Genomic DNA, 23,657 nt, shown 5'->3' with positions numbered 1-23,657 from the left:
ATCAAAAAAAAGAACGAATGAAAGAATAAGAATGGTTAATAGCATATTTTAAATCCTTAGAGTTGTTGTAAACAGTTTTACTTTCACAACATTTCAATTGTGATTACTGCCTAAGATATTTGGGGAGAATAAGAGCTTGGCTCGTCAGTAAACAGGGATAGGGGTCCACGATCAACGTCGTATATTTTGAAAATTCATGTTATTTTTGTATTTGTCTTTTGTTGCGGAAGTGGGTGCGGTTGACTCTCATCTTAATAAGCAAACAGCCAGATCCAAGTGAGGCCCAGATAAAATTAGATATCACTGACATAAAAGCAATTTACACAAGTAATCTTAAGTCACGAAAAAATTTAATCTCACCGAATAACCCGATTGTGAAAAATATTCACCTCAATATGGAGTCTATCTATTTAGAATGCAAACGGATTTGAAAATGAAAAATCGGATTAGCGCAATCTAGTGTATTAGACAACAATGATTATTGACGTCCTGTTGATCTGAACTGGCATTTTGTTATGTTCATAACAGAGTTTTAAATTGAATTAAATTTATTTGTCGTATTTGGATTGGGATTTGAAATATGAAGACAAACTATGAAGCTAGCTGGGCTGAAGTTCGAAGAAAAGCTATACGACAAATAAGACGCATTGTCGCGTTGTGCTTTCAAACTCTGGTATTTCATTCAGAAAGCGATTTCCAATGTAAAAAAGTAGCTGCAACGTCAATTAGGTTGATACACTCTGATTCTGGAGCTTTAGTAACAAAATTTTTAACTGAAAAACCTTCACCAAAAATTACAGCTAATTAGTATTTAATAACTATGAAAATATTGCCTCAACTTCGTCGTTTTCAGGTTTGAGGTAGGATTGCTACAAAGGTATCGGACAATGTTAGATCAGGTATATATACTTAAAATCGAAACATGGAAATATCAGAAACAAGACGAATCAAGAATGTCTCAAGGGCGTCATTGGACCTTGAAAATGTTGACAATAATCAAGAACGTGTTATCGCTCCGTCTACCATTCAGAAGAAACGTGTGTTCAATGCTGTTAATATCCTTTATATTGATCGGATACGGCGACATGAATTCGCGAGTAAACTCGACTTTATAAAGAAGTTTTTGAGTTATTTATAAATATTCGGTACTAGTATGAAGACATATATGTTTTTAACAAATCTGGCATCGTGTCGACATACTTTTGTTCCTGATTGTGGTTTCTCCGACAATTCAAATTCCTAGAACGGTATTACCATAGATATGTACCAACAGTAAAATATATTAGGATTCTCTAGTCTATAGTATCAGAGTGTCACCGACACTCGTACAGTCGAACTCCGTAGACGTACCAGTTCAGGTTACCTGAAGGGATAAATTTTTAAATACACTAAAATTAATTAAATCCATCATTTTGATATATCGGTTGAAAACTTAGCCTAATCTATCGCATTCGATTGCGGGAACTAAACTAAAACTCTTCAGAAAATAAAATGATCATCGAATCAGTTACTTTATACATAGATTTCAGATACACACATAAAAATTGTCAAATAGCAAGCAACAACACGAAAACGAGCCAATACTTGCAGCAATACCTAGAAATCTGTCATCTAAGTGAAAAATGGTGTCTATAAAATTTAAATTGTAGCGTCGTCATGATTATCTTGTTACGGAAGTAAACAAGAATGTAGATTCTTGAGGGAACTTCCATTGATGTAAAGAATTTAAATTCAGTTACGACACGCAACTAGCGCAGAGATTCATTTTCGAGGAAGAAGAATTTGTTGCAATACTGAGAAGAGCTGATCATATAATCAAAGAAATTTCTGATCTTACTGCTGCGGTTGATGACAGAATTCCTGAAATATTTGGTGATTTGGAAGGATTCTATCATTTCCATGCAAAGTAAAAACATATTTAGTTGCTGCTCGGAGTCATTGTATGCCTAAAAAAGACTAATAATTTCTGCATTAATAATACGATCAAAATTACGTAAAATAGGGTTAACAACGTATTTTTCATACTAAAATTTTTCCATTCTTTCCGCCCAAATATAGACGTCGTTAGTGCTGGTTTTAATTTGCTTGTTTTTGCCCTTTTCTTTCATTTGAGTGTTAAAATCATTAATTCCACATACTGTTTATACAAATGATATTTTTCGCTGAATTCATCTATTTCTCAATAAATCTGAAACCGATTGAACCATCAAATTTGGGAGATGAAAATTAATCGCTCGCTTTTCAAATAAAGGCTTTCTATCTCATTCAGCCGTCTTCTCTCGAGTTCTCTCTTTGTCTCCCCGATTCTAGCCACCTTCCTGATGTTTTTCCAGAATTCGCCAAGCACTTTGAGGTGAATATATATCTTCTTTTCTTCGGCTATTCTGCATTACTTTCTTATCTTCATTATAATTTTCTTTGCGATTTTTTGTCAATAATTGACCGACAATGCTTAGAACATAACCGATGAACAATTCTGTAGAATAAATAATGAACCTGCTACCTCTGGTCAACCTTTAGTTCATCTTTAATAGTTGTGCTTTTTACAATCTCATCTCCCATTCTAAAATGCTTTTGCTGACGATCGGACTTTCATTATAACGGCGGATACTGGCAAAGGAGAAAATATTTTTTAAGAGTTAAAACTGGAGATATCAGACGATCATGGTGCAGAAGATTATGCCGTTTGATTAAATCCACACAGTAATCAGGGTAAGATTATTTTTAAGTAAGTCGCTTTTTGCTTCAAACAAGAGACTAGACAAAAAACACTTGGTAGATTGTGGGGAATCATTTTTGATATTTTCCGGTTTTTTTTTGGACACGAAATGAATCTATGGGTTTGCTTCATTCTTGTTTTTGTTGTTGAGAAAAATCGCTTCTTTTCGTAGATAATGGATAAATTAATTTTAAATTTTCTGTTCTTGATAATGATTGAAGCCGTTAGGAGGTTGTTAATTTTTTCTTTATTCTCAAACTTCTTATGGGTCTTTTTGAACCCGGTATTTCATCAAAGTGCGCTTTCAATTGATGAAGGAACACCTTTTATTTTATAGCGTCTCCTTCGTGTTTTAATTGTATTTGTTTTAAGTAGATCAGATATATTTGCAAACCCGAAAATAATTCTTCTGTTCTGTTCAAGAAAAAGAATATCATAACAATGAAGACAAGCGATCATATTTTTTCTGTTTACATGAAAATGTTATGCAGTTTAAAAACTTTCGACGCTCTTTAAAATCCTGAAATTATTTTTGTATTGGCAATTCATGCATTTGGAATATCACAATTAGAGTGATATATCATACTACTTTTACATTAGAAATTAATATTTGTATTGTGCCCATATCTATCTATGTACGAGAATGATTTCAACACATAATCACGCCTGTTTTTACGATAGTAGCGCGGTAGACTTGTACATTTGTATTGGCAATTCATGCATTTGGAATATCACAATTAGAGTGATATATCATACTACTTTTACATTAAAAATTAATATTTGTATTGTGCCCATATCTATCTATGTACGAGAATGATTTCAACACATAATTACGCCTGTTTTTACGATAGTAGCGCGGTAGACTTGTTTAAAACGTTACAATCTTGTTTTCCTCATTTACTGTAGTATGTATGTAGTAATTTCATGATTATGGAGCATCATATATCGTTTCAGGAATGTCTCAAGAATGTTGTGCCCCACTCGTACCAGGTTTATCTCTACTTGTTCCAATGGTATGAATACTCTGCTGCGAAAGTATTGTATCATTTATTCGCACCCAGAACATAGATTGGATCCCACTTCATATGCTTATTTTCATCATTTACTGCACAATGTATATATAGTCTCAGAGATTTGTGTGGAAAATTAAGACAAGTGTGCTGAAAAGCGCACAAGTAGGACACGACATTTTAGACTACCTTCGTTTTTTTTCAGTTCAAGATCCTAAATCTGTACTCTTTTAATGTATTTCACCCCAAGGAGATTTTTCCTCATTAAAAGCAGTTTCAAGCGACCCTTCTTTGCATTTGTTTCACCTGTACGGCATTTCAAGACATTAATGATGTCAACCCTCAAAATCGTAAATCTCATATCTAATCTGAACTGGCTGATATCGTCAATGCTGATATAATCGTTACATATATTGCATTTTTGTTAACACTCTTCCTCTTGCCTGATTTGAATGTTATTAGCATTATCTCACTTCAAGTATTCTTATATTATTCGTATTAATGTATAACATATGAATATTACTTTGATTTTTGATAATGAAATAAATAGAAAATGTTTTGAATGCTCGGTGCAGTGGTTATTTTCTTGGGTTAAAGTCAATAAAAATTGCCTCGTTGTGGTAAAACGCTTTTTGATATCTGCACCCTAAAAATATATAGGAAATATTTGTACACGAGATACACACACGTAATCGCTGTAGGATGTCAAATAACATCGGCCATTGAAGACCCTGGGGTCATAGGATAGCAATTTAATACATTCAATTCACAAGTTTGATACGTCACTTGTTCCATCATTAATCGTTTATTATCGGAAAGTTTATTATGAATGAGATAACACAGCCACACACTAACAAATTGAAATATGTGAAATAGTGACTCTCTCTGCGATGGTCTGAGAACCGAACAATTGAACTGCTCCGATATCAAAAAAAAATGGCAATGCATACTCAAAAAATTGATCGGTGTGTTCCCAAGCATCGTATTTCTTTTGTATTTACGTCAATGGTGACGTTACTATTTGCCAGTCCCAGGTTTATTACGAGCTGTCCCGGCGTCCCGCCAGGTAGACTTAAATATCCCGGTCATGTAGCATGTCAGTCATGAACAAACATTTTTTATATAACAATATTACATTTTTTTAACGGAAGCATTCAATTTATCTCTGAGCCACTATTTCGGAGAGAAAGAGAGAACTGGTGTGTTGTTACGTCATAGGTATTAAGCTATATGTTCATTTCGATAATTCAACACACAACGTTAACTGCACTGCCGATAAATCATCAAAATGTCAAATGGAAGCGTAAAAAGACGAAGGGATAATGTTTTTCTTTAACCAATAAAACTAGAAGGAGCTAATACGGGACCGGTATAGGATGTGCAGCTCATGCACTTTAAAACTGAATTCAACATCATGCCGTGGATACTTTACCCGTTTGTGTAGAAAGTCTTGTTGCTAAAATGTATAAATACATTTATATTTACGCCAGGATACGATCAAATGCTGCCTCCGGCATGGTTTCAGTTTTTACGAGGCACGGTATGAGATGTTGTGATATACTGTCTCGCGAGATAATTTTTGAAGTGTGTTGCAGCCAGGAGGCATATTAGCAATAAAAGGGTTTTAAGGTAATTTGTATAAGAATCGTGTGTAACTAGAAATTCACAATATAACGCCAATTCGGGTGAGTGACTCGTAGGAAAAAGTTTTAGTCTCGTTGCTTATCATGTAGACTTATTTTCTTTGGATAAAGTATCCGTTACCGATTATGCTGAAATCATAATCGCCTACGCAACGATCATTTATAAAAGGGATGGATAATGCCCAAAATTATCTGGGGATATTTTGAACATCCGTAGTGTGTATATATATTTATAAATGTTTGTAGTTGGTTTTATGACTTATATGGTATTGAGGTATCGTCTGATACTTCAATGGCGAATATTTGTCATAATACTGGCGTTGATTACACAGGTTTTCAAATACGTCTATTGAATATTTCAAATGTAGCCAGACAGGCAAAATCTAAGATAGACTGCACATATTCCGAGTCTGAGTTGTTTGATTATGATGCTTTTTTCTCTTGCACCACTTCATTTCAATAGTCATTATATAACAATGTTTGGTGAACATGACACCGCATCGTACTCACAGTGATAACTCATCCAATTATGCGTGACATCTTTCGGTAAAACCTATGGAGCTAAATAGAGCGACAACATTCCTATTTAACTATCATTACGTTGCAACATTCACCATAGGGTAGAAGTAATCAATCTGAATATTAATAGTAAATTAATTTTTCTGTGCCACCACGACTAACGAACGATTCACAAAATGAGAAAAAAGAAAAATGCCATCTCAGAGAAGAGAGCAATCACCTGGAAAAAGCAATTTGACTATTTGTTCAGCTTACTGGGACTCCTGATTGGGCTCGGAAATGTATGGAGATTCCCATATCTATGCTACAAGAATGGCGGAGGTAAAAATTTTACAGATCTATATAGAATTGTACTATGATTAGGGCTGGGCATTTCGAATCGAATCGAATAGTAAATTATTCGAATCGGTTCAGAGCTAAATTTCGAATCGCCGCCATCTTGTTTTTATCGTTCCGCTAATGGTCGAGGTGAAATCTCCAATTTTTTTTTCATTTTCATTGGAGACATATTTTTTCAACGAAATTCTAACATATGACTATTTTCTGTAGTGAGTTGTTAATAAAACGTGTTTGTTATTCTGTGTGAACGCTCAGTAATTTGTCTGAGTGATTTATTCTATGTCTTCAGTAATTCATTTGTTGAGAGGACCAATTACTATAATAAAGTCGCTTACAATTATATATTTTCGAGTATTCGAGATTCGATTCGAAAAAATTATTCGATTCGATTCTGAAATCACAAGGTATTCCAGCCAGCCCTAACTATGATACAGAATTATGGTTTTCAATGAAAATTGTCCAATAGTAACAAAAAACCGTTACCAATATCAGTTTCAAATAAAATGACAGAGGGTTAATGGAAGGAAGTCTTTCTAGAATCTAGATCATTTTGACTTTTTGTGTGTATATTTACCATCAAAAATATATATCATTTTATTTAGGTGCATTTTTGATCGCATACTGGGCGTGTATTCTTGTTATGATTTTTCCTCTGATTACTATGGAAACTGCTCTAGGACAGTTAACTGGTCGGAGCTCTTTTAAAGCCTGGAACATTGTTCCACTATCAAAAGGTATGTAGATATTACAATATTAATGATAGAAAACTGCAAGCTATTTTCTGCAACTTTGTGGCTCGTGTGCAACTAATTTTGTTTACCTCGTTTGTCGCATTCCAAACTTGAAATTGTAAAAATGTGAAATGATATTCCAAGTAAGTTAAAGAGCATGCCTCACTAACTAACTATTCAAAGCAAGAGTAAAAAATTTGTATTGTCAAAATATGCACGTTACATGAAAATTTTTGTTAGCCACCTGTTTTTGTCGTCTTTTCAAAGATCATAAAATTGACACACTAACTTTTGGGTTAATACTAATTTACCGGTGCTAGCAATGAAGAAATACTCATTCACAAAAAATGTATTATCGTGTTAAGTTATGCAGTGACTTTGCAACCCAATGATTGCTGCCTCTAAAATCATTTTACGTAGTTAACAAAGTGGTGAAATGCTTCATTGAATAATTTGTTACGCTCCCCAAGGGGTCTCGTTTGGGCCCGACTGTATTTTTAATTTTCATCAATGATCTTGCACACAGCTCAAAATTATTTTCAAAATTGTTCGCTGATGATACCAACCTTCTAGATAGATAGTGATAAGTCGCCCGATGTGCTTCAGTCCAGAGTGAACACTGAAATTGAAAAAGTTGCAAATTGGATGAAACTCAATAAATTAACTTTGAATGTAGACAAATCAAAAACTATGTTATTAGCTCCACACAAATCCAAGTCACGGACAGCTTTAAAAATTGAGATTGAAAGTACTATTCCTGAACATGTTAGCTCCTCGGCATTCACATTGACAACAAAATGCAGTGGAACATTCGAATAACAAACACTGCTGCTAAATTATCCAAGGCGGTAGGAATGCTATGTCGGCTTAGATGTTATACTTCAATGACTACTTTACGCATGGTATATCACGCCTTGTTTCAGTCTTATTTGCAAATACCGCGAATAAGTAAATTTGTATAATTTTGAAAAACTCTCCTCTCCTATTCCTTTAATCTTAAGTATGCTAATAAATTAACTGATGTAAAAAAGTATATCGATATATAATTACATATACTAATTCATTTAAGCTGTTGCATTGACAGAGAATTCAATGAAGTTTTGCCAAATTATTATGCCGGCAGCATGTGCAGCTGCCCGAACACATTTTGACGTAGTTTCACGGCGATACAAGGAGTATTTCAATAAAAAGTATAGTTTGTGGCGATGCTGACTTGATTCAATCCGAGTCTTGTGTCAACTGCAATTCGATAACATCTTGCAAGACTGAAGTTCAGTGTGCCATTGATATATTTGACAGTAATGTAAATCATGTAGTCATTTAACAATAAATCATTTCACACTTCTTGTTTGATCTTTTACCGCGAAAGTTGCAAAGCGCGCATTTCCTATTACGTAATGGTTATCTCGCATTTAAACTATTATTTTCAGGTATTGGATATGCTGTGCTGTTTCTCATGTTCTACTACAATCTATATTACCCAGTTCTCTTGGCATGGTCTCTGCGATGGTTCGTCGCTAGTTTTTCTGCTTCCAAACCATGGACAACATGTAATAATGAATGGAACTCGTTCAATTGTCTGCCTTTGTCCGAGATTGCAATTGACTTCAATGGAGTGAGTCAAACCTAAGTAAACTACTTCTGCCTTTCATATTTGTGGTTCACAAAATTAGAATTTGGAGATTCGATCTAAAAATTAGTGATACACCTACCCACGAGTGATTCTATAGACCAGGTTTGTGCAACCTTCAACACAGAAGAGCCAGATACAAATAACTGGGTGAAACCGCGGGCCGCACTTTTATTTAACATATGCTTTCCGGTGGTTTCAGGCACAAAAATTCTTGTTCTTGATCTCACGACATGCGTTGTTCGCTTTGCACAATCTAGATTCTAGTTGTTTTGGCATCGGACGTCATAGGTGATAATTTGGACTCAAGATAGGCTTTGCTACATATAAGGATTAGAATTACTCGCAAGTACCAGACGAAACTAAATCACTGGTTCTCAACCTTTTACTGACCGCGTACCACTTTACTGTTTTTTACTCTGGCCGTGTACCACTGAAAATGCCCCTTTTTTGGCGCTGTGAACAAGACACGCGCTATGGGAGTATTTTATAATGTGGCACTACATCCTTAGTGACCTAATTCGCAAGAAGGACGAAAACAAGGCAATCTCGATTCGTTCGTGGACAATAGCAGGCGAGGGCAATCTCTAAAGACTGGACGGGCCCATAAGACGTTTTCCCGACCCTTGACCCCAGAGCAATTATTCCTATACTTTACTATTGCAAAAATAATTATACATATTTTGAGAGCGTTTTGATGTGTTGGCGCTTATAAGTTGGTTTACGTGTTCGAAAATTCTCATTTTTATTAAAATTATTCAATCATGTGCCGCTTACAGGCACTGTAGCTTAGTTTAGATTAATTAGTCTATAGCAGCATTTGCGAAACTAGTTTTTGATTACAGCAACTAAATTAATGCTCCTTTGGAGACATAATGACAATTAAGATATTCAATTTACTATTTTTTTTTAAACGCAACTGAAAACTGACAAATAACACGCAAAACTACAAAAACGAGGAAATCTTTACTGATTGTTACTGGTTACGAAAATAAACATGAAAATTGATGCACGGGGAAACATTAATAAAGGCCGTTCAGCGAATACATACAGTATGGCAGATAAAACGTTGCGGCATATTTTGGCCAACCCAAAAGTCAGTTATTGCAATAATTCAAAGCTGCTCGCGTACCACTTGATCATCTTCCGCGTACCGCTAGTCGTACGCGTACCACAGTTTGAGAACCACTGAACTAAATTAGAAACTCTTTTCGCGGGTCGAAAACCATTCGAGCTATCAATTTCCGCGGGCAGCACAATTTTTCTCATTTGGCCCGCGGGTCGAAGCTTGCACACCCCTGCCTTAGACCGTTATGGAAGACAACTCTAATGATGTAATAAACTGTCTATCATCCAAAACAAGCAATGCTATTCGTTTCACAACACTGATAAATTAGAATTTGTTGATTTAAAGTTTAAACTCAAGTTCGACTAGACTATCAGCTTTACACTATGAAACAACTTTATTTTGCACTAATCTTTAATATTATATTTCAAAAGAATTCCACTGGCCAGATTTCAACCAACACAAGCTCTGACGTTGTTTACCACAACTTGACATACGTTTCATCTGTAGAAGAATTTTGGGAGTAAGTTGTTTAATTACAAGACATTAGTATTTCTAGGATATCATCAGCTCAAAACTAAATTGCTAGGTTTACAGAAAATATCACCATATCTTTTATGAATTTTTAGGCTTGTAGCATTGCACAATAATACCTGAATTTAATTTTGACTTTCGTTTATTCAGAAACCATATTCTTGATACAACAGCCGACATTAATGATCTTGGAGGAATAAAAACGGAATTACTTATTTGTTTTACTGTTATTTGGATTGGGGCATATTTTGCTATTTGGAAAGGAATAGGGTGGACGAGCAAGGTAGATCTTGGTAATCGAAGCTTGGAATGAGTACACAAACATTTTTTAACTGCCGTGTTAATATCGCTAAGTTAAATATCTATGTTCAGTTTTGTTTCTGTATCAAATTTAAATTAAACCAAGTTATGTTGGCAAAATTAAAAAATCAATAAAATGCCCCTCTTCCTCTTAGAACAAAAATCATATTCCGAATAATAAACACTAGACGGGTGCTCCTCAGTATGACAATTTGCAAAAAAACATAAAGGCTCCGTTAATCGGTAGGCTCAACCTTATTTGATCAATAGGCTAAAATGTTCAAATCTTCAGGCTTGCCATTTACGGTTGATAACAGACCTTAGCTACTGTTTTAAACCTATCACTAAGGATGCTAAGTATGACTACTTACAAGTATTCGATTCCTAAATTTTCGATTTTGATTCCAAATATCGATTCCTCGACATAGCTTCCGAGAAAACATACCCACTTAAACAATATCATATAAAATCGAACAAGAGAGCGATGTTTCAATATATGGACATAGAGACCAAAACTAAAATCGCGCATAAAAAACGTATCTCCTAGAGCCCACAGAAATTTTCGAATTACATAAAATAAACGTAATATTCTTCCAGAGAAAAAATGACAGTTTTTATTGAATTCTAACAACAACAACATAATAACAAAACGATTTTTATGTTCACTTTGAGTCCAAAAAATCGCTGTCGTACCTAACAAAAATCTATTGCAATTTAAAGTTCCATTCGTTCACATGCCTTCCTGTGAGACTCGATTTCAATTTGGAGACAGTAAGCTCCGCTGTGCTAAATGCTCTTTCTGCAGTGGCGGCGCGTTTTTGTCGCTTGTTTCGCTATTTGAATCAGTTAGAGACCGTTAGTCCATTTGCTTTCGATTTTCCACATTCCTTTTGAGCTCCTCACTTCTTTCCGGCTTCGCATTTCTTAGCCTTAGACCTCATAATGAATAAGGTTGATGCACTACTTCGCACTCCGTTTTCGCAGCTGCCGCTGGAACAAAAATTAGAGGTACAACGTCTTGGGCCTTATCAACCAAAAAATTGTTCACTGGAACAATCCCATGACGGAGGAAAGCGTCGGCGTACATTCTGCGCAGAAACTTGGTATAAAAAACTCGAATGGTTGTGTTACAGCGAGGACAAAAATGCACTTTTTTGTTTTTATTGCCTACTTTTTGCTACCGCCCGTGACTCACGTTGCTGCAAATTTGGTATTAGAGATCTTAAACATCTTTCCGAGCGTGCCAGGGATCACCAATCTTCTATGGAGCATCTGGACAATGCAGTAAAATACCGAACATTCGGAAATGTTAATATTGCAGCACAGTTGGATGAAGGACGCGCGGTTTCTATTCGTCGGCACATCCAAAACGTCGAGAAAAACCGCCATGTTCTCGGTCGATTGATAGATGTTTTGTAGTTCATTGGTTGTCACGAGCTGTCCCTCCGTGGGCACGATGAACGGGCTGGCTCTTCTAATAGAGGGGTATTTTTGGATATGGTGGAATACACCGCATCCCTAGATACAGTATTGAGAGATCATCTTGATGCCGCAACTGTTTCGAAAGGGACATCTAAGGATATCCAAAATGATTTGCTCGACTCAATGTATAAAATTTATTTACAACATTTGGCTCTGGAAATTGAGAATTGCCAGTTTCTTTCGATTCAGTCTGACGAGACAACTGACATCACGTGCGTTTCCCAACTGGCTGTGATTTTTCGGTTTGTGAAAGATGGTAAACCTACCGAGAGATTTCACAGCTTTGTACCAATGGTTGATCGCACGGCTTGCGGGATATCGGCTGTACTGAAAGAAGTGTTACAGCCTTACATCGCGAAGTCAAAATTGATAGCTCAAACTTATGACGGCGCGGCAGTCATGAGTGGGTCGAAACATGGTGTTCAAGTTTATATAAAAGAAGATTTTCCTCTTGCGCATTTTTTTACATTGTTATGCACACCAATTTAACCTCGTTATTAAAAATATGTGTCTTGATACCCCTCTCGTCCGTATATTTTTTGCAAATGTTTCGGGGTTTTCTTCATTTTTTTCCGTTTCGCCGAAGCGCTCTGCCCTCCTTCGCCAGATATGTAGCCGCCGTCTCCCAGCTTGTGCACCAACACGTTGCAACTTCCAATCACGCGTGGTGCAGGGCGTGTCCGAAATTAGGTCTGAGCTCATTGAGTGTTTCAATGGCATTCAGAGCTTTCCGGTTTAGGACGAACGCTCTGTGAGGGAGGCGGCAGGTCTAAAGCGTCTGCTAGAAGATGGTGAGTTTTCATTTTTTTCTCGCTTTTTTTCTCCACAATATTCTATCACGTGGATGTATTATACGCGCATTGCAGTCAAGGCTAATGGATGGAGCGTCTGTGCAGTCGTGTATTTCAGACTTCTGCGATGCTGTATCTCGTATCCGGGAAACAATAAAATACTACGACACATGGAGTGCTTCTTTACGCCGCGGGCAAACAACGCAGTGTTTGATTTTGTCTGCAAAGGAATGCTGTGACATTCTGGTGAATCAAATGGGCGATCGTCTGCGCACTGAACACCTTGTCGCGTTCTCTTTGATGAACCTCAAAAATTTTTCAAAATTTGCACGTCAATTTCCCATCCATTTGTTGGCTACTGTCTCCAAATTTTACCCCATGACAAACGTGGGTAAATTGGAAAATGAGTTGCGATGTATATACACCAATCAAACTTTTTTGAACATCACATCAACTTGCGCGCTCTATGGGTTCCTCATAGATAACACTCTAGTAACTACCTTTGCGGCGTCTGCAAAATTTCTGGACATCATTTTGACGACGCCTATTTCTTCCGCCGACGCAGAGCGAACATTCAGCACGCTGAAGCGTATTAAAACGTATCTCAAAAACACAATGAAGCAAGATAGATTAAATTCCTTGGCTGTTTTATCCATTCACAGAGACGTTATTTCTGGGATGCATGACTTTAATCAGCGCGTTATTGAGCATTTTGCTTCCAAGAAACCGCGGCGTGTTGCATATATGTTCAAGCAGCAGAAGTCTAGCAGCATATATATCTACGAGTGAGCGACGCATGTCCTTATCTTTGCATTAGCTTTCCTTTCTTCATAGTAACGTTTTAAACCTTATTTTAGGTTTTGTCTGCTTTTCCGAAGTTTCTGTTAATATGTCATTGTATTTATCTTGGTAAATATTGCCTTTCCTTTTGAAAGAGGTTTCAAAATAAACTATGTCTATATTTATTAATCCCTTGACTTGGACCGGTTTTAAAGACACTTTCTTATCGTTAAAAATTGTCGCTTTTGACGATTGGTTGTTACCGATGGAATGGTTTTTATTCTCATAAAATGATGGAAGAACTTACAGCGCTCATCCTGTCCCCGTAGATGGGGGTGACTTGGTCCCGCGGTAGCTTGCCCCGGTTGTCAAAATGACCACGCGCCGCCACTGTCTTTCTAATGCAGTGGATGTTGATGAGACACAGAGTTACTTCTGGACGACAACTGCGATGTTTGGATAAGATTTTTTCTTTTTTGTCACCATTGCAACATTCCTTCTTAGATCGCTGATATGCTAAAATTTCTGACTTCCAAATATTGTAATATCTCAGCTGAAGCCTCCACCTCCCTGGTCAATTCACCAATGTTGCCGCCCTTTGCTTCAAACTTGTCAATAACATCATTGATGAGATTTTCAATATATATATACTATGCTTAATTTGTTCTATTGAAGAGGTATTTGCTATTCCGGTCTGCCGGATTGCGGTGTAAACATTCTAAACTTAAAAGCAACGGGCGTTTCACTTTTCCTGATGAATCTTGCTTCAAGTAAATAGAAGTTATGAAAGCAATAGGTAGGACAAAAAGTATACGAATAAAACGTGGCACATGTCCTTGACCCGCGCAAACGAGCGAGTGGGAGGAGAGTGTAAAAATATATGGAAGTTTGCGCCGGCGTAGCAACTTCACAAAGCGGATTATACATATATGTTTCACAAATCGTTATACTTTGTTTTTCAATCCAAGTTTTAACTTTAAGAATCATTTCCAAGTCATCGAAATCGATTCTACTCGAATCCACGAAAAATCGATCCTGGAATCGAATCCGAAGTCGATTCCGCCATCCCTACCCATCACATGTAAGACAAAATACCCAAACAACATATAGGCTTCCAGGGAAAAAAGACGAAATTGGACTAAAACAATAAACTAGAATATCGGTTAGAAACCGAAGACTTATCGATCGAAGGTTATGGGATCCCCTAAACAGTGGTCTTATTCCATAGTGACACCGTGTGTCCCATCACTAATTAATTAATAACTCGCTAATTATAAGACATAATCCATCCAAAATCAAGGCATCTGATCCGGGCTATGATGAATGCACATGCAAAATTTGGAGCAGATCGCTTTCGTGAGATATCGCGTGCATCAAACACACAGACAATCAGACAGACAAATACCTATCAACATACTTAAAGTAAAAGTACGATTTTATGATCTGGTTACAGAATTTCTGTAAAGCCTCATGTTTAAAATAATCATACAACTATTTGTTTTTCGGCGTGAAAAAAATGAACAGCTTTTTTGCTTGTTTTTATCAAATTAATTCCGAGTATTAACTATATCTAATCGAAATGCTGATTAATTTTATTATCTGTCTGTAGGATAAAATTTGTTGGTGATGTTACATATTCATCAATACTTCTAAATATCCTTACATTTCTATTTTATAGATTGTTTACGTTACGGCTACTCTACCCTTGGTTATGATTATCATTGTGTGTATTCGCGGCGTAACTTTGGAAGGAGCGCTGGACGGATTGAAAGTTTATCTCAAACCCGATTTCACCAGCCTAAAAAGGATGGAGGTAGACTACTCATTCTCAATTTCTAATTCCCATGACACGACACATATTTGAAGATTCAAATTGCCTTTACTTCGAACTCACTCAAAAAATTAAACATGCGTCTGAGTCGTTTGCAGAAGTTGGTATAATATAATATATATAAAATGTCAACTATTGGTATTTCAAAAATTCGAATTTTAATAATGCAAGAAATAATATTTAAAATAAAATAATTGGCGCGTTTTGCAGCTTCGGTCTATTGATGTTTCTTTGATTTATATATTGAAGGGTATACTTGTAAGTTATACATACCATTTGACCGCGCGAAAGCGACAAATGCGTTTCGATCGAGATGACTTTCGTAAACTACTATGTAGCCGGGCTGTAGGCCTATTCCTAAATTCCCTCGGCTGACCAATATGATTGCAAATGCCAATGACTTGCATATAACAATGTGTTAAATTTACTCCAGTACGAATATCGAGTATCTTCAAGTTGATACTTGATCGACGAAAGATAATACAGCAATGCAAATGCATGAATAAGCTACAGCATACTGTTGCATGCTGCAGTAATATTATAATCACGTTAGGTATTGCTTGCTGTATATTTAATGAATTTTTTGGCTATCAACTACAAGTCTACCGTTATAGGGCGAACAAGCTTGATCAACGTTAGACCATGTAAGCAAACGTAGCAATAATAAACAAATAGACATCCACTGACGGCAAAGCTAAGCACAACCTGAAACCACGAACTCACCTCGAGTCTGTCAAGGCCCAAGGGCGTGCAAAATAGCGTGCTCTTGACAGGTGACATCTGTGTGCTGTCATAATCGGAACATTATTAACTGACCCGTGATATTACTGGAAGATCAATACAGGTAAGATGGTTAATCTCCACATACACTCACTAAAGTTTTGTTTGATGTTGATTCGAGATGACTTTTACATACTCGAGACTCGTCGTTTATAAAGTTTTTATTTCATTTATCGTAATTTGTTTCAGCTCTGGTCGGACGCAGCTTCGCAAGTTCTATATTCGCTCGGAACGTGTACTGGAGGACTTACAGCTCTCAGCGCTTACAACAGATACAATCATAATTTTTTCAGGTCAAATCATCTTAAGCACAATGGAGGCTAATATTACTGTACACTAAGTGTGCATATGAACAGTCTTGCTAAATTGTTGTTTAGGGGGTTGTTACGCCGTTCTCCGTAACTAATGGACGGATTCCTCTGAGACTTATAAGAACTGATATTTGGCCGAAGATTTCGCTGTTTTAATTCAATCGAATGAGAACACTTTAATTTCGTCATGCTTAAACGCAGGTCTTTTCATCAACCTCTGTGCTCATGTGCGACTTTCGTGTCCTTGTATTTGGGCATTGCTTCCTTTTTTGACAAATTATAATATATTTCAGCGAATCTAAATTGTTAAGAATTCCACATATAAGCGATCTTATCATAGAGATGCCGATATGAAGATAATGGAGTCGAGAAGTACAAATTACATTATTCGATAAATTAAGAGTATACTTTAAGATTTACTATCTAATAAATTATTTTACAGAGACTCTATAATACTGACGGCAGCAAATGCAGGAGCAAGCTTTATGTCAGGACTTGCCATCTTCTCCGTACTAGGATTTTTGGCTCACATAAAGGTCAGTGTAAATTTTACCATTCTTCTTTTAACAGCGGTTTAGAGCAGTAGGGAAATTCACAAAAGTTTCTTAATCTTCAAATAGATGTTTATAATTAGAAAGAAAAAGTACCCAATGGGAAATCGCACTTTGTGACATCACATGTAATATAAGTGAAAATAGCGAGAAGCTGATCTCTAAGCGGGTTTCATTTTTGTTGGACCAGCAATCTGGCCCAAGTTTGTATGCCAGATTTTATCCATGTCATACGACCAAAGGTTTACATAATATATCAATTATTATACATCATTGGAAAGGTCTTTTTGAGCACTATACGCTAGATGTCACTGGAAGACCGTAAACTCTAACCCGTGTTGATGAGGTCTCTCGAAACGTTAGAAGATAACAAAAAAATTTCACCTCTCCTATTCTGTCCGACTTTCTGTAACGGCAGCTGAGACAAAACCACTCGTTCTTTGCATACTTTCCTGATGTTGTAAAAGGCTCACTCTTTTATACTGGGTAGCATATGAAATGTACTTCAAAATAAGACCTTATCGGACTTTTTGGATTATTGGTTAGCGCGCAACGTCCAGAATTATTGAATTATTTTTCTTGTTGTGCGACGTTTTCTATCGCAGCGGGGTGTACACGCTCGAAATGTAAGCGATTTTTTATCACTTCCAAATGTCATATAGATTTCTTTCGTATATTACTGCGTAGGACATTAGCTTTTCTTCCAATCCCAAGCAAGACTATAACAAACATTCCAGACCTCATGGTTTACACACAGCATTGCAAAACGTCGCGCAAATTTTCTTATACGACTTTTGGCAACACCGGGAGATACTTTCTAATCCGGCTTAAAGCTTGAAGAAATATCCCATAGTTCGTGATGTTTGACTATTTTCCAACATTTCTGAGCAGAACACGACTGTCGCTGAAGTTGCAGCTTCAGGACCGGGGTTAGTATTTGTTGCATATCCAACAGCTCTCTCTTTGCTACCCCTGCCTCAATTTTGGATTGCTCTATTTTTTCTCGCATTGATATTCTTGGGATACGATAGTTTGGTGAGTACCTATCTATTGTGTATTATGCTATGTATTGTTTTTTGCAACGTTGCTCAAGGTAGGAGTTGCTCTTTTATAGAAGCAAATTGAAAATTTCTAGATGATAAAGGGAATTGCACGCACCAGCGCGCTTGGAGCCATATGTAGATCTACTGCCTACTGGCACTGCTTTTCTGTTATAGACGATGTTTGTGACTTCAAGTCATTGCTCTTATGGAAAAGGTTGTTTTAGGGGAATTCTACAAAGCGCTGTTTTAGTAATTTCAAAGATATCTATTTTATAATGTCTATTTTCTGTAGTATACATTTGTTGCCAATCTCATATGTCAGAGATTCAGACGCTTACTAATTAATACTCATCTCTCACAATCTCACTCTGAAACATTTTATTATTTTACAGTTTGTCTATCTAGAAACATTCATGGCGTGTTTGAGAGATATTTCCCCAAAATTGTTCCAAAAGAAATATTCAAATGAGGTGCTTATCGCAATCGTAGTCGTTATAATGTATCTTGCCGGACTGCCTATGACAACACGGGTATATATTATAACCTTACGTCATAATTGTTTATAAACTTTCAATATCTAAATTCACAGAAGTAGTGGAGATTACAATATATTTCAAACTCATTGGAAACGAAATGTATATATAGATTATTTTGTTAAATTGTTGTCGTTGTTGAGTTGACATTGTTATTTTTTTCCGAAACCAAACTCTCAATTGTTTTCCAGTATATACTTCAGAATGGTTTAAGCTGCTTTAAGGCAATTGCTTTTATATTTTCATATTTCTATACGGTCCTATAAAACTTCACCCGATTTTTTTTTTATTTCTACGAATATAGCCTTGCTGATTCTCATTGATCATTTTCGATCTTGCTGATTGCAATTTTAATTTGAAATTTTTGAATGATAAGATAAAGTATGTCACAAAGGCTACCGGTGCCGGGGTTGGTCGTTGGACTTTCGTGTATATATATTTTATCGTTCACTGCTCTCTTGTTTGAAACACTATTGTAATTTTGTGAATATAGGACTAATTTACAGTTCGTTCACAATCGCAATTGCCGTAAATATAAGTTTATACATACAAACTCGACTTGTTTTTGAGTAACTAATCGAAAATGGCGACATGGCAACTTTAAATCGTTTATGGGCATACATAATTTTAATTCTAACTGATCTGTGATGCGGCATTTTTAATTATGAATGTGTAATAAAACAAAAATTGTCATGGATCTAGGGAGGAAAATATGTTTTGAACATATTCAACTCGTACTCGGTTAGTGGATGGTGCTTGTATTTCATGGCATTCACTGAGATGATCACTATCGGTTGGCTATATGGAGGAGACAAAATGCTTGATGATATAAATCTCATGATCGGATATAACGTGCCTCGACTGTGGATGAAAATTTCTTGGAAGTACATCGGACCAATTGCAAGTTTGGTAAGTAATCAGTAATCATTAGTTTATTTGTAAGTGCACTCACTTCATACAGAATGTCAAAAAAATCACAAAACTGGTTATCGAGCAACGACACTTGTGATGTAGCCTAACAGTAACTAATAAAACAAAAAATAATACAACCTGAGTCGTGCAGTACATTTTAGGAAAAAGTTAACATCTGGTCGACCTGAACATCTCGACCTAATAATCAGAAGTCGCTAATTCCATTAAAAAACGAAGCAACAATGAAATTCACCATAAGAATAACGACTCTAAGCACTGAAAAGAGAAAAACCATGAAAACTGCGAGACGGAACATTTGCATTAATAACTGTAATTTTGTCTCTTCATTATTTGAAGACCTGCTTTAAAGAAGACATCTTTAAGTTGGGGCAGCGTGAGAGCTATATTATAAAAAATACTTTATAATAACAGATCGTAAAACGTGAAAATGCATTTTTTTGTGGCCCATCAGTAGGTATAAATGCGGAAACGTAAAAATAAATATCAGAAACTTGGTAGTGATGAAGCTTCGGGATAAAGGTTATAGAAAACATATATATTTTTAGGTCCTTTGTTTGAAGATCCGGTATGTTTATGAGTAGTGTAGGTGCGTGCCTCAGTGTTCGCTTTGACAGTTTGTTTAAATTACCGTAAGTCCTTTAAATTTCAGATATTGATGATCAATTCTCTGGTATCATACCAACCTCTCAAATACGACCAAAACTATGTGTATCCGGTCTGGGCAAACGTATTGGGATGGATGACTGTACTCAATTCCATATTGTGCGTTCCGATCCTGGCTATTTTGGTGCTCTGGAAAGCAAAAGGAGAATCTTTGCTGGATGTAAGCTTGTAGTTAACTATTTAACGAAATTTTACCCATAATCCATTTCAGTGATTGTTGTCAGCAGGTTGTGGATTCTGAATCTGGCGTTTTTAGTTCGTGTTGAACCATGAGACAGAGTCCTATTTTCAAAGTCAAGCATTAGTGCCGGATAAGAACTTCTGGAGTCAAAATTCTGTGATATTGAACTTGAGATCGGATTGTCGGTTTTTGATATACTGGAAGTTGAGAAACTTTCACAGTTTAAAACATGCTCTGAAATAATGTCTCTCTCCCTATCTGACCATGTTTACAGACGAATGCAATTATAAAAAAAAAATTGTTTAGAGAGAACTGCTTAATCCTTTTTTCACTTTTAGAAACTTCGTTCGGCTATTGTACCGAAGCAATTTCATAGCAGACGACCGGTTTCCATCGACGAAGAACTTGAACAGAAAGAGTCTCTTAATTTCTCTCTGAAAAACGATGAGCGTGTATGATTCGTATTCAATTAATATAACGGAACATTGCCGATAAATGGTGTTAATAAACCCGCTCTAGGTTAGAAGATTTTCAGTTTTAATATTAACCCTGGTTGATCCGCTGCACTCTGAGCTGACTGCGCCTTCGACTCTCAGTTTACAAAAATTTGAACTCCGATTCCCGATTCCAAGTTGAAGGAATTTTCTATTCCAAATCCAATATCCATGAAAACGAGCGAAAATACGAATTTCTTTTGTGTTATACAACTAGCTATTCCAAAAGCAGATTAATAATTATCAATTTTTAATGCCCGTAGTTTTCAGTCTGATTTCGTGGTTTGCCCACTGCTGCATTTGCAACTGCGGAGATAGATTGGACCATTTTAATTTTTCAAAACTTTATTCTTGCATTTCAACCGAATGGTTTACCAACGTGATACACATATACAGCCAATAAAATACAGGTACATGCACATACAGTCAATCAAGTGATGTACCCAACAAATATTTGATTTCATATGCATGCAATTAATTGCTATGCTTCTCAAGATGTTTGGCGTCCGACGTAATTGTTGAGTCATTCTCTGCATGTCATCTGAGCATTGGTATAAACAAGTGACCCGTCATTTTAATAAGTATTTATTGCTAATTACCAATGCACACGTTAAATTTCGTTTAATTCAAGTACAACCGGTATGTTTTCCTTTAAGATATTGCAAAGCTCTCTGACAAAATGTGTTATTTAAAGTGGCCCAAGTAGACTAACAGTAATTAGTGAGTGATAAATTTTTTAATTTGATAAATATAAACCTAATTTCGGGAGGCCAAAGTGTAAAGTAGATGTATTAAATCGCTAGCATACAAGATATCTAATGTTCGATGTGTTTCCGTCATCGCTCAGCGATAAACTCTACACGTAACATTGGCGTCACGTTACATACAGATCCAAGTCATTCAAGCCGGATAAGTACGTGGCATAACTTATAAAGTTATTTACACCTAACAGCTGATCGCTCTTATCTTGGCGTTGCTTGACCACCGTTTGTCAGACTTGGTTTTTTACTTTCATTCTACGATTGATAGTCACGAATATGCCTCACGGATCAATCATATTTAAATCTGTGGATTTTCGTCTTAGAGTTTATTAACATCATTTAGTTAACGTTATTAAAAATAGATGACCATGGTCTACGAACTAATCTATAATAAATGATATTCACCAAGATTAGTTTATTTATCTACAAACGCTAATTAAATGGAATGATTATTTTAAGCATTATACAAAGGGGACGATGACTTGAGCGACATGGCGTCGGTTCTCAATTGAACTGACGTCTGTTTTTCGTTATTATGCAAAGTGCTAATTGCATGAGAGTGTGTGTCGTCAACGACTAGAAAGCATATTATATTAAGCAGCACGATCCCGGCACTGGAATGCATGACATAATCCACGGCATTGTAAAATATGCGGAGGGAAGATATGATGGGCGTATTGACTTAAACATCAAAACTCTCTTTAACGTGCCAGGTTTGAGAAAATATATTACTGTATTTCTAGAATTTTATGTTTTGAGTTGAGGGAATTCTAGAACTATACTGTATTATTGTAACTCGATGAAAATTAAAAATATTTCAAAATATATAAATTCTAATTTTAGAACGTACTTTGATTTTTTACCCGCGTGCAAGTGCAAGTATACGTAGGTATATGGAACCTAACTATAACTTCAATTGCTCACGTTGCGGGTTAAACATCTCGGATTCGCATTCCGGTCCATCAACAGTTTGTTCATTCTAAAATTTCTAGAGATATCTTTGTCCAGTAGTCCCGAGTGTAGCTGACTTCAAATTAATTTTACTTAGTTTGTGAAAATTCTCAGAAGAGAAGAATGTGTCACCAACATAGAAAAAACGTCCATATTTCAATTGTCGTTAATTTTTTCCCCTGTTAGTTAATTAGTTTAGCAGACCAGGAGCGCCAATAATTTGTAATTATTCCTAAAACATACAAAATGAATGTGCCATCTTTGCAAAAAAATAAAATAGGCTGAAAATCGTCCGTGCTTTTATCCGGTTGCTATCATACAATTAATTCAATCACTACTGGGCTTTTGTCCGAAATGCGTATATATGTGAGCGGTGGATGATTCTCCCCATTAGCGTTACATAGGCTATCTGTTTAAGATGCCACGTTGATTGCAACATGTGAACTTGCAAATCACTTCGACGCGAATTGCAATTCACTGAAAGTAGAGCAACGATCTGAAATGAAACCTGTATGGCATTCAGCTACAAAGCTCTTGTAATATAAAGCGAGTCATAAATATTGCATGCAATTTTTACATTACAAAAACAAGAATCCTAAACCGCTTGTGGACTGGTGTTGAGTGATGTTGGCTATATTTCAAAACAGAATACCGCTTGAAGATTACGACGTCGTTTCTTAGGGAACTTTATTGCAGCGACGATTGGATTTGGCCATTCGAGTTTTTAAAACCTTCGAGAATACATATTTGAAGTATAGAATAGAGGAAAAACAGTAGCTATGAGTCTGTGATGAATAAGGGGGGTTTATTTATAGATTGTGTCAAGAAAAGGAAAGGTGTAAAAGAATAAGGATGGCAAATGGCATATTTTACGTCTTTTCAAATCCTTAGAGTCGTTGTATACAATTTTGATATTTCACTTCGTACAACTTTTCAATTGTGATTACTACCGTAGACATTGGGAGATATCGAGATCTGGGTTCGGCATTAATGAGGTATGGAAGGCCACAATAAACGTCTAATATTTTGCAAATTTGTGCTTTTTTTCGTATCTGTCGTTTGTTGCGACGGTGGGTACGTA

At 36.2% G+C, this 23,657-nt stretch overlaps 1 protein-coding gene across 1 annotated transcript; it reads left to right on the top strand.

Moving 5' to 3' along the window:
* Positions 1-4,547: 4,547 nt before the first annotated feature.
* Positions 4,548-22,378, top strand: LOC120348414 (sodium- and chloride-dependent betaine transporter-like). The gene is made up of 13 exons (XM_039418527.2): positions 4,548-6,212; positions 6,833-6,964; positions 8,392-8,576; positions 10,092-10,180; positions 10,342-10,474; positions 15,223-15,357; positions 16,345-16,448; positions 16,909-17,002; positions 17,909-18,052; positions 18,453-18,590; positions 19,296-19,502; positions 20,176-20,349; positions 20,709-22,378. Exons 1-13 carry the CDS (start codon positions 6,068-6,070, stop codon positions 20,826-20,828), a joined length of 1,800 nt encoding a protein of 599 aa, XP_039274461.2. The 5' UTR covers positions 4,548-6,067; the 3' UTR covers positions 20,829-22,378.
* The last annotated feature ends 1,279 nt before the right edge of the window (positions 22,379-23,657 follow it).

Source organism: Styela clava, chromosome 1, assembly GCF_964204865.1.
Source record: "Styela clava chromosome 1, kaStyClav1.hap1.2, whole genome shotgun sequence".
In the NCBI taxonomy this organism is placed as follows: Eukaryota; Metazoa; Chordata; class Ascidiacea; order Stolidobranchia; family Styelidae; genus Styela; species Styela clava.
The sequence above is the reverse complement of the archived record's forward strand: the minus strand, read 5'-3'. Positions and strand labels throughout refer to the sequence as shown.